Source organism: Pleurodeles waltl, chromosome 9 (assembly GCF_031143425.1).
Source record: "Pleurodeles waltl isolate 20211129_DDA chromosome 9, aPleWal1.hap1.20221129, whole genome shotgun sequence".
Taxonomy (NCBI): domain Eukaryota; kingdom Metazoa; phylum Chordata; class Amphibia; order Caudata; family Salamandridae; genus Pleurodeles; species Pleurodeles waltl.
In genome coordinates, this window is record NC_090448.1 from 252732986 (window position 1) to 252745514 (window position 12529).

General features: G+C 46.2%; 1 protein-coding gene across 2 annotated transcripts in view; it reads right to left on the reverse strand.

Annotated features, from left to right (window-relative positions):
• TAMM41 (TAM41 mitochondrial translocator assembly and maintenance homolog) overlaps positions 1 to 12529 on the reverse strand; it is a 236417-nt gene that overhangs the window by 63911 nt on the left and 159977 nt on the right. For both annotated transcript variants that reach the window (XM_069206661.1, XM_069206660.1), the window contains exon 6: positions 5471 to 5636. In XM_069206661.1, coding sequence (XP_069062762.1) covers positions 5471 to 5636 — 166 coding nt within the window. The remainder of the gene's footprint in view (positions 1 to 5470; positions 5637 to 12529) is intronic.

Sequence of the window (12529 nt, forward strand, 5' to 3'; positions counted from 1 at the left end):
TTCTAATGTCTCTTTCAACGCATTCAGTTCAATGATTAGCGGTTTTCCCCTGATAGCCTTGGCAAGGGTGACTCCGCCAAATATTGGTTCAGGACGTCATGCATGATGCTCTGGGTCTCAGCAAACCCCAACTTCAGGTACTCTGAACAGGTCCTGATCCACTATGTCAGAGTCATCAGGCCCTTGCAGAGACAAAATTTGTGCGAGGCTTCTCTCGTTTCAGGAGACATGCAAGCAATGTTCCTGGTTTGTTAGCTTCACTAAAGAGTTGTTATGTGTATCGTGTGCGGGTGTACTTCTGTAGAATAGTCCATGACTCTCCCACTGGTCTATTTCTAGGTGAGGCTGGAGCTTCACTGGGTCCGTTCCCACCTGGCCCTGGGCTGCCGATATTCCAGGTCGGTTAACTCATATTTGAGTTGCTCACGCACTCCATAAAGTTATGCACTCCCCTCTCAGTGCCACCTTGTAGGCTTCCCATTCCACACCTATACTTCCCTACATACTAGCAGGTTGCTGAAAAAATGCTATTGTATACTCCCAGATTTGAGCCCAAAATTGCTCATTCATCTCGGCCTCTACCGGCAAATTCTACAGTGGGATCCTAGGCCTATTCCAACCAGTCTCCAGTGTCACCATCTGCTGGGAATGATCCGATAGATACCTTTTAAGATAGACCAAGGACTCATAGGCATCCACATCCACACTTTGCACAAGAATATAATCTATCTGGCTCTTACTGCCATGAATATGGGAACACTAAGAGTATGCACTTTCCTCCATATGCTGGTGTAAATGTAAAGAGATTTGTCAGAGTGCATGGCTACTCAAGATAGTATCCAAATGTCCAGCAGTTGGAGGTCTTCCTTTGTGTGGATTTGGCAGGGGGTTTATCTGTCTGCCAGACCTGGATGCAATTAATGTCCCCCTCCCATGTGACATGTATTTTCATGTAGGTAGCAATGGCTCGAATCAAAGCAACAAAGAAAGCTTTATCATATACATTTAAGGCATAGATATTAACCAGGAAGGTATGAAAACTGCCCCCCCACTACCATTATGAAGCAGTCCAGTGGATCTATCAGGATTGCCCGTTCTATTAACAGGACTCCACAGCTGGATAGGTCACCACTCTAAGGACATAATTTGAGGATGTAGCCACATACTTGTGGCCTCTCCTAGCTTTTTTGCCCCTGCCCGGAGTGAATGGGTCTACTGTAGAATCACAATCTGTACTTTGTATCTGCGAAGATAGGAGCATCTTCTATGATGCTTAAAGTAATCATTCAGGACCGGACATTTCGAGTAACTAGTTTTCTGGTTAGTGGGAAGATATACTCCCTGCAGCGCCACCAGCAGGAGGTCTCTTGGCCATAGGGATGGGACTCCCACCCTGTCTGTCATCTATGGCTGATGCAAAACACTCCCTTGTGCTCACCGGTACGTGTCCGCGTAACTTCCCTGTCCAACAAATCTCTACTACCTGGTACCCGCACCCAGGAAGGCTTTTACGCATATTGGTATGTGCTGGAAAGAGAAGCCAAGTACAGCTGGAGGGACTTAAATTTTCCTGGGAGGGAGGAGGGTTGGGTGTACCAACCCTATTTTTATACTCCTCATCGATCAAGCTTCAGCAGGCTGTGAGTTGGTTTAACAACAATTCTAACTTGGTAAGCCTACTCTAGCCGAGTTGCACAATCCATACACCTCCCAGAACTGCTCATGAAGGGAGTCCCGACAGAGCTCCCATACTTAATGTGCCTGATAGCAGATGTGTGGCACTGAGCAGGGTCCTTCAAAGGGCACTGTTTGCGGATGATCAGTCTCCATGCATACTGAAACCATTCACTGCCCTGAATCATGACAGATTGTATGGGAAATGGAGGGAGGTGGGGTGTGAGAGAGGGATACCTGTATTCAAACAACAGATTTTTCTCATTTGCTCAGGTCCAGGAGCTGTTTTAGATGGGATTGGGACAGTTCTTGTATTATGCGAATGGTGCATATAGTGAGGGGGTTTAGCCATCATCCTGGGGGGGTCACTCTCACTCCTCCCGCAAGGGCAGCCCTCAACTTTCATCCAACTGTAGGACTCACCAGGTGTAACACCACCTCTCGCACCCTGATGGGTAATTGTGTACGCTACACAGCAGATAGTTTTGTCAGTCCTTCCGGCCACATCACTTCTTGAACCCTCTAGATAGATAGCTCTCTGTGTCACTTTCATCTGCCTGCTCCAGGAAGTCAATGAAACCTAGGTTCTTGGAGCAGGAGCGGTTCCCTGCTTCCTCTGCTGTGTCTTCCAATACAAGCACAGCTGATGTTTGTTTTGACAGTTGCGTTTTCAGTTTTTTTTAAACCCCCTTCTGTAGGTCTGACACTGTGCCTTCCACAGCTTGTATTCAGCCATCATCTTCCACAAATCAGTCCTCAGCAGGATCACATCGATCGAAACTGCCTTTATTTGTGACACGACCCACAAATGGCCTCCAGAAGATCTGCCCTGGAGGGCTCCCCCTCAGCCTCCTCAACTCCCTGCAGCATTGGGAATTTATCTGCCTCATGGACCTCTGTGTGTGGGCCGTGGCATCCTGCGTGATGTTATGCCATTGAGGTTTCACTCCCCTGTCCTTGTCCCATAAGGACTCTGCACCTGCCCTTAGACCTCACAGCCTCTCCTGATCAGGATCTCCATCATGCACTTTCAGGGTAGGGCCAGGCAGGGGTGCTAGAGACCAGGCCTTAGGTCATTTTGCTCACCACAGTCCCTCAGCGAGCAGTTCCCCCACTGTGCATTGACCAATAGGTCATCACCCCACCAAGCCCCAGCCACCACAATGGGGTTTGAAGAAGACTGATCTCTCTGCTGCAAATCCACTTTCCACAGCTCTCAGCCTGCACGACCCCCGACTGGGGCCGCCGCATTTCGATGACTCAATGTCTGGCACAGATGGGTCCTACAAGCCCCTGCAGAATGTCTGCATGCCTGTCTCGGGCCCAGGGCAAGTAGATCACAAAAAGGGAAGCTTCAGTTCCCGTGAGCTCCCACTCGGCATGCCGCTCCTCTCGGACAGGTCAGCTCCTCACCACCTGGTCGGTGCACCAGCTCTGCATTGCAGGCCGCTCTCTCATGGCTCAGTACTGTAGGCTCCCAATCATCGAGCCCCTCACCTCTGTTCCTGTTTGACTTGCTTTCTCGGCCAGTGGTACTGTCAGCACCGGCGCAGGCATCCTCTCTCCTGTTGCCAAGAGCTGTGGCAACAGGAGAGAGGTAGTACTGCTTCCAGTACTACCTCTAATCAGGGGCACCCACAGTGGCTTTGGCTGCTGCATCCCTGCAGCTCACAGGCTGATCCATTAGGGCCCCAGTGTTATGGCCGCATGACTGCTGTGAGGTCAGGGCAGCAGGGACATGCCAGGGGCCTCTCGGTCCTCCCGGGCATCCCTTCACAGCAGGCGGCTGCCTTCAGCTGCATGAGCCCTACCTCTTCCGGCGACCTATCTGACGTCATCTCTCCAGGGCCCTCCTCACCAACACCATACTTCTGGTCTCACGCTCTTGCGACTTAGTTTCCGCCGTTGGTCCCCTCTTTTGATTCTCTGCCCCCACCCAGATGGAGGGAGGGAGCTTGTAGGATTCGACGTGGAGCTCAAAAAATTCAGGGTAGTGTGCAGGATGAAGCAGGATTACTGTGGGGCTGGCGGAGCTCTGCCAATTCCCTTCTTGTTGCTCACCTTGCCGGTTACACCCCCTGTCGCTTGTGCTGTTTAATTTGTAAATGGAGTTACTGGAAGATCTTGCCAACAAGCTTAGTTTCTCACAGTGGTGGCCTGTAGGTTTAGCAGGACAGCTGGTGGTGGAGGGGGCATAGGGGTGGAGGGAGCTGGGCGCTCCCTCATGCATTCACACACAAACACACTCCCAAATATTCATGCATGCACGCACTAAACATTAAAAATAAAATCATACTCACCAGCACAGTTCTGCCTCGGAGATCCCATTAGAGAAGGACTGCTGCCTTTCCTCACTGGCTGAGCTAGGATCATGCAGTGAGGAAAGGCAACAGTCCCTCATTCGTCAGAGAAGAGTGGGATGGGGTCAGTGAGACTGCTGACTCCACCCCACTTTGTGATGAGGTGTCAGTGACTGACACTCAGCTATGGGCACTTCAGGGCTTAGAACTGAAGGACCCAGGTCCGAGGCAATCCGTGAACGCCCCCCCCCCCCCTTTGTGACAAGGGGAAGGGCCTTGAGGTGCTTTGCCAGGCTGAAGATATAAAGCCCACAGGAGCTGTGACTTCTTTAGCCCAGCAAAGTTGAGCTCTGGCAGCCAGGTGCCTGCACATTTAGCACATGTTTAGCTCCTGGCTACCTGACCTGAAAACAAAGAGTATCTATCAGGCTGACCTTTACTCAGCTTGAGAGGCATTCTTTTAAGTGGCCAAAAAATGAGGGGGCGTGGACCCTCAGCCCATTAGGACAGGCCACAGCTGGTCTCCGCGTACATTTTGGGTGTAACAAATCAATACTGGAAAACTTAATACTCACACAGATTTAAATCTCAGAGAATGAAATGACTTATTTTTGACAATTCTATTAATAAAGAAACAAATTAAATATTTACACAGGGACTGTGGGTGGTTCCATCTGCTTTAATGTAGGATTCAGTTACGTTAAAGTATATTTTTCACTTTTGTTCACATTTCTTTCTGTAGCCTACTGTTCCTTTTGAATCCATAAAATAATTAAATTGTCTGCATTCGTTTTTGACATTTAGAAAGGGATATATAAATACAGCACAATTACGTTTGCTACATGTGACCTGCAATGTGCACAATTTCAAATGAAATTGTCTGAGTGAATTAAACCATCAACATTTAAGTTGATTCTACTGGGTAGCTGCAAATGGGGGGTAATCGGGTCTTATAGGAAAGAGGGGCATCCTATGGGTATAAAAACACAACTATGGGGTTTTTATGTGAGAGAGGTATGTGCCCCAGTGTAGTCTCATATGTTCATTGAGATAGCCACAGCAGCTTGAATCCTGCTTAGCTATTATAAGACATGTTACTAAAAAAGTGTAATACAAACACCAGCTGCTATCAGAAAACAAGTATTGGCAAAGTCAATATATTTTACTTTAACATGGGAAAGAATTAAACCCAGTCCAATACTGGTAAAAGTAGCAATAAAAGATTGCTTTTTTCCTTGAAGGCATACAGGATATTCGGTTTGACTGTATGAAGCCCGATTCTACTTTTCTGGTGAGAAATAGTTCCTCAGGCATTCCAATGGAAACACTTCCTAGAAGGTGGAATGACGCACCAAAAAGGCATTAGGATGAGATGGAAGACAGATAAGCATCTGGGTGGCGCCAAAGCCCTTTCAATGTACAAGTTAAGGAACTAGTAAAAATACGTCGGGCAGACGGGCATGATCACTTAAACGGGTTTTCTCCTGTTAGCATACCTAGCTCCACAACTACTCCACAGTCTGGATCCTGTGCTACTTGCAGTAAGATCTCTTCCACGTCTCGGTTCTTTCCCGGAGGGTCCACTAAGGCAGTTATCTTTTGCTGCAGGGTTTTGGGCAGGGCCATTAGTTGTGTGAACTGCCCTTCAGGGCTTTTATCAATCTAAACACAGAGGGGGGAGAAAAAAAGGGTGTTAAAGAACAGATCCATAGAACAGATACAATTTCACATTTCTAGAAGAAAATGGACAACTAACAATGTCTGATCAATTTCCACTTCATCGTTCTCATGCACAGCGTCTTATAAGTGTGGAGCTGTGATTCTTTGAGTATACTATAAAAAGTCAAAGTGAAACACTAACTATCTTGTGAGAAAAAATGTACAGCATTTAAATGCACAGAACGTGTAAATCAACTATGCCATGCGAGCACACAGATCCAGACTTGCCCCTTTCCTCGGATTTACTGTATTTATAGATCATTTATACAATTCTTCCCTTTGTGGAAAATGATGTGAGTAAAGGTATTCACTTAGGGCACACTCCATAAATGCCATCCATTCTTAACATGGCTTGTAGTGTGAGATCTCTAGAAGGAGTGAAGTCAAACAGTCCCTTGACCCATAACCGAAACACACTTGGTTTCAGTGTGCATCATAGCAGTAGCTCACAAAGGAAGGCACAGCTTTGGACTACAGCTCTCTTAGTATGCACCTGAAATGGTCAGGTCCTCAATCAACCTCCACTAAATTCAACTCAACACACATACCCCTAAAAAGTTTTACTTGCAGTCCAAAGAACAGATGTTTTATCTAGCAAAACGTATATAATTGCATGAACTTTCAAATGATTTTTATCAATCAAACTCAAAGATCTAGTACTCCCATTTGCTATAGAAACAGGGAATGTGAAGCTGAAAGTGCAACCAGCCTGTCTTACAATAATCACCCTGACGGGCAGACTTAGTTAAATACAATAACATAATTGGCTAAGTAGACTTTCAATCATGGCGGAAGGGATTGCTTACGATGAGGAAGAGGTCCAGGCCATCCTCTCAGCACCATCCCTGTTAGGAGACTCTACAATTTCTAAAACAATAGCTCAAATAGGCGACTGGGACACCCTAATAGAACTAAAAAGGACACAGGTGAAAACCATCCTCCATGGAGCAGTCCTGACAGAGTACTTGTGGAACAATTCGGCACCTAACGGGCTGATCGTGACCACTGAACCCCATGTCTTTTTGGAAGACCGGGAGTTCAGGAAAGATTGGTCCATGATTGCCTGGAAATGTACGCGAGACTGGCTGATCTTGATTATCAAGACAGCAACCAGATTATATGAGGCCCTGGAAATCCAGATAAAGACTGCTGAAAATACCCTCAAAACAGATCTGACAACAGCATCCTTTAAGAAAAAGTTAGAAGAATCAAATAAGGTCATTAACAAATTTAGAGATTATTTGACATCGCAAAATTTAAAAATTCCAAAAAGACCTGCAAAAATTCTCACTTGAAAGAATATATCCATATACCAGGGAAGATTATGTCCCCAAAATCTCTAATCCCTCCGATACATCCTCAGGAGGATACACGAGCTCTGAGTCAGACACTGACCCCGCACAAACATCACGCCTCAGACGTGGTCGGTGGGGCCCTCAAAGGAATAGATGGAACCACCCACATGTGGTCCCCCAGTTCCCTCCTATGAGCAGTCAACCATGGCGATGGACTCCACATTCCAGGCGCCCCACTCACTTCCAACCCCCAATTTAATCACAACCAGTCGCACCCTGGCCCTATCACAATATTCCTTTTTTAGAAAAAGGCTAGGGAAGAGGGAGAGGCAAGAAGAAGGTGGTCATCTGGAGACCAACTGGAGACCACGGGAAGAACTAACAGAAACCAAAACCCCCAGCACAAGCAAGATCTGACAAACAAGTCAACCACAGTAATTAACCTTAGCCAAAGGATGCTAAAGGACAACAAACTAAAAGCCCTGGAGAAGGGCCTCAGCTTTGTCCCCACACCCAAACCAGACATCTTCAAACTGATAATTGAGTTGGCAGAGTTTTTCCGGAAAATCAGACTTAAGACCTACTTTACAGAGCATCCTATTACTAGTACTGGACTAGATAAGAACACAGGGCTACGTCCCAAATCCAAATTCACCCCCTCCAGTAATCAAATGCCACCGGAGGTGCTGGCCTTTGAGAAATCAGTTAGATGGAAAATCGACAACTTACGAGAGACTCCCTCAGACATATTCCAGAATATAAGCACTCAGGAACTAACAGCTCAACGGGATCTCACCATGGACCCCTTGATATCTATTAAACCGGCAGACAAAGGGGGTGACACGGTGTTAATGCCGACCGTATTGTACAATGAGGAGTGTTCACACCTGTTGGAGAACACTCACCATTATAAAAAACTCTCGAGAGACCCCACCAATAAGATCCAAGAGGAAATAGCCTCCCTAATATCGAAAGGTTTAGACAATGGATGGCTCACCAAACACGAGGCAGCCTTCCTAAAACAAGAGAACCCTAAAACACCTTACTTCTAAATATTACCCAAAATGCATAAAGGAGACCAATAGTATCCAGGATCGGGTCTATTCTAGAGCCTCTCTCACAATTTTGCGACCGGTTCTTACAACCATTTGTGAAGCAGATACCAACATACATAAAGGACACAAAAGATGTACTTAATCGGCTTGATGGTCTGGAATTTAGTAAAGAAAAAGAACACTTGATAACCCTGGATGTTGAGTCGTTGTATACCAACATTCCTCAGGAAGCCACACTGGAGGTGATGTGTGATCTTTTCAGAAATAGTGCCTGGAACTCCATGACCCCTCCTGAGTTTATTCTAGACCTAGCACACACAGCACTCACAAGAAAATTTTGTTAATTTAACAACTACTATCTTCAAATACACAGAACATCGATAGGCAGTACTTTTGCCCCAATTCTGGCATGTCTTTACATAGACCACTTTGAGAAACAATTTGTCCTTAATGAAGAGAATCCATACTATGACCAAATTAGGTTATGGAAACATTACATCGATGATGTCCTCTTGATCTGGACAGGCACGAGAGAAGACGCGATAACGCTTGTGGAATTGCTAAACGCTTTAAATCCTTTTCTGAGATTTACATCAACTACAGTTGACACAGAACTCTCCTTCCTTGATCTTCTTATATCCGAAAAGGATGGCTTCCTCAAGACGGAAGTCTTCTATGAAACAACAGGTCAGGAATAACTTGCTCCAATTCCATAGCTTCCAACCACGCTCTCTCTGAGAACCTGCCAGTAGGTCAATTCCTTCACCTAAGACGTAACTGCTCAGAATTGTCAGACTACACTAAACATGCCAAGAAACTTACGAAAAAATTTCGGGCAAAAGACTACCGGACCAATCTTATAAGAAGAGCCGAAAAAAGAGCTTGTTTCAGTCACAGGGACATGTTACTGCAACCAGCAGTACGAGCTGAAAAGGACAGCTTAATATGTGTAACCACCTTCAATCCATTGTCCTATACAGTCAAAAAGATAATCAAGGAAGATTGGAAGATCTTAACATCCGGAGGATTACCTTTTGACCTCCCGCTCAATGCCTTAAAAAAAGCAGAAAGCATCCGAGACATGGTACTCCAAAAACGTCCACGTGATAGGACCCCTGTAAACAAATCACTTTATGGCACCTACCGCCCCCCACGGGTCACTCCCCCTATGGCAACTGTAGTATGTGCCGGTTCACTAAAAAGACTACCAAATTAGAACTTGGTCTGCAGACCCCCTGGGAATTGAGGTCACTCACAAACTGCAACAGCAAAAACGTAATTTATATGATAAAATGCCCTTGTCAACTCTTGTACATCGGCATGACAGCCTGGAGAGTGGGTACACGCATATGCGAGCCCCGAAGTACCATCAGATGCCGACGGGATGCAACCCGTCCAACGGAACATTACATTCAAAGCAATCATGCTCCCGACGACATGGAGTGGTATGTCGTAGACAAACTCAGCAATCTGACTACAAGCATGAAACAAAAACTCCTATACTAAGAACAGAGATGGGTATAGAGGCTGCACACTGACACCACAGGACTCAACGATAATATCCAATGGTCATTCCTGTAGGTCCGACCGTCACTAATACCTCCTTCTCTTCCTCTCTAAAAGTATAACCCCCTTTTTCCTTCTCCTTGTCTGTTTCTTCCTCTCTTCCTGTTTTTTTCCCCCTCTTTCTTTTCATTTCACTTTTCTCTTCACTCTTTCCTCACTCTTTTCTTCCTTTTCTTTCCCTCTTCCTTCCTTTCCCTCACTCATCGCTCTCCTTCCTCCACATCCCCTGCCTTGACCCCGCTCCTTCTCTTTCCTCTTCCCGCTCTCTCAATTTGTCCTTCTCTTCTTTCCATCTTCCTCTTTATTCCACCTTTTTCCATTTGTCACACCCCCGCCCCTTCCCCCGCTCTTGTTGTTTTTCTCCTTCCTCCCCTCCCCCTTTCGTTTACCCCTCTCTTTCCCTCTGTGTCTCTGTCTCTTCCCCTTCTTTTTTTCTTTGCCAATTGTCTCTTCCCCTTCTTCCACTCCTTTTGCTCCGCCCCCCCTTTATTTCTTTTCTTCTTCAGCTCCCAAGAGTTGTGGGCTTAAGGCTCCCCTACTCGGGGAAGAACCCAGTACTCTGTATTGCACCATCGGGAGCAGCAGCTCCTAGGAGCCTCAGCATGGATCTTGGTTGCCTTAGCAACCTCTACACAAACGGCCCTCCGACAGCTGGGACTACATTTCCCAGCAGTCAGAGGCCTGGATAGATGCACAGCGTCTCTTGGACATTTCCTTCCGGCCTGCCAGTCAGCTGATACTCGCGTTCCCAGCACCGGAAGTCTGATAACAACGGTGCCCGAACGCAGGGGCACATGTGAGGTTAATTGGTATTAACGAACCCCCTGGGCTTCACTACTTATAGCGCACCACTCCCAGGCTCCATTGAGCAAGCAGCTAGGACACGGACCTCAAAGGTGCACTATTGTGTTGCTTCCTTTGGAGTAGTAAGTCAGTCCCCCCCCTATGTAGGCCCACCTTTGATCTTCTTTAAGATAAGTACTCCTGCATGGTTGTCTAGTGCTTGTCTTTTCATACTACAGGATTATTCTTATTTACCCCCTTGTAGCAGATTGCTATAGTTTTATTGCAATGCAGTTTCTACCTCCTCCATTGAACTAAGCCTTTTTCCATCCAGCTTTATTCTAAACTTTACCTTCCGTAGCCCAATTGTATCCCTGTTTCCCAAATAGAGTGTGACTACAAGGGGCAACCCCACTCTGTCAGTTCCGAGACCAGAGGCTATTCGCCTTGTTCATACAGGGTAAGACAATCAAGCAGGTTTCCCCCACCCTTGCATGCATGTGTGTAGTGTCCATGGCATGATTTTGTCACCCTTAGTGTGCTGTAGTTTGGAGTGCAGTGGCACAGAGATTTCACATCTTTTGATTTTTATACTCTTTCTTTTAAAGGCCATACCCCTTTAACATATTCAGGTAGGCCCTCTTCCTTTTAAACACCTTTACCAACGAGCATATAATGATGCTCTTCACTTCTAGGGAGACGACCTTGATGAATGCCCCAGACCGTTATGGCTCTAAGCATGGGAAGAAACATGTTGGTCCCCAATTTTTAGACTCCTTGAGTCATTATACCCAAAGGCGTCTCCATCCCTGTTTTTATTGTTACCTACAAACACCGATATTAAATTTCCGAACCCAACAGGTGATTTGTAAGGTAATTTTATCTATCACCACTCTATCTGGATCCCTTTTAAAATCCAGCTAGACAAAATTTCAGCACTCCCTCTGAAGTTCCTTTCACTACGAGGTTGAGTCCGCCCAGGTAGTACTATCTTCTTTGGGTGGGGCTAGGTGGCCATATGATGAAGCATGACATCACTAGTGTGTGTGAGACCACCTAGTCCGTAAAGGGAACTCCCTCACAGGTTTCGCCGACTGTCACATCCATATCCCCACAGCCACGAAGGCAATTGCCTAACCGGCATACTTCGAACAGGCCAAAAGAGGTTTGTTCTCTCTACTACCACCCACACACACTTTGTGTGATTGCTGCTGAAAGTGCAACCAGCCTACCTGCGCACACAGGTGATCAGTCAGCACCAACTGTTAATCTGATGCTGCACTCAAATACAAGCCAAATATAGTTGCAAACTGTATATTTAGCGATAAGGAGTCTTTTTCTGTTTAGCAGCAGCATCTGCGAAGCCTCACTACTCTGTGGGGACTTTTCTCTCCATTTGTTTCTCACCAGTGTGGCTTTTCTGTTATTTGTTTTATTTCCACTTACAGATTTGTTTTGCTACCAGTATAGCTTTGCCTTAGTGGAACTGGACTTATAAGACATGACCCACTTCCTTTACTCTTTCCTGCCCTCAAGATCACGCCCTTGCTGTTTCAAGCCCTTCTCGAGTCACACAACTTTTCAAAAAGGCCTTCAGATCCTCCCTTATTTAGCCCCTTCTCTCCTGGCACCCGGTAAAGTTTAAGTAAGACCTCTTGTGAAGACTGTCCTGTTTGGGCCTGTCAACACCCTGAGGCAAAAATCGTAAACTACTAAACATCTATCTCCTTCCCCTCCACTTATTAATCTAATAGCTTGCCCAATACAGGAGATCCTATCCCATCACGAGAAGAACCAATAAACTACTACTGTAGTGCTGTTTAAAGTGTCTTTCTAATCCAGTCGGCTGTACACGTGGCCTCTGCATATTCAAACTAGGTCCCTATGGGTTTTAACCATTGACCTACCACGGTGGAGGTTAATATTTTTAGAGCTGTAACTTAGATGCTTCTAGGCTGATTCTATGGATTCACTCCAGTGGGGTATCCAGTTTTCATTAATCCCTGGTCTGTTCTTAGCTGCTCCAGGGTCCAACAGACCTACTAACAATTCAACATTAACAAGGCTCTGTGGTGGAGGAGGGGTGGGATTTGCCACTTGTAGGGTGCCCCCACAGACCCAATAGTGAATGGTCTAC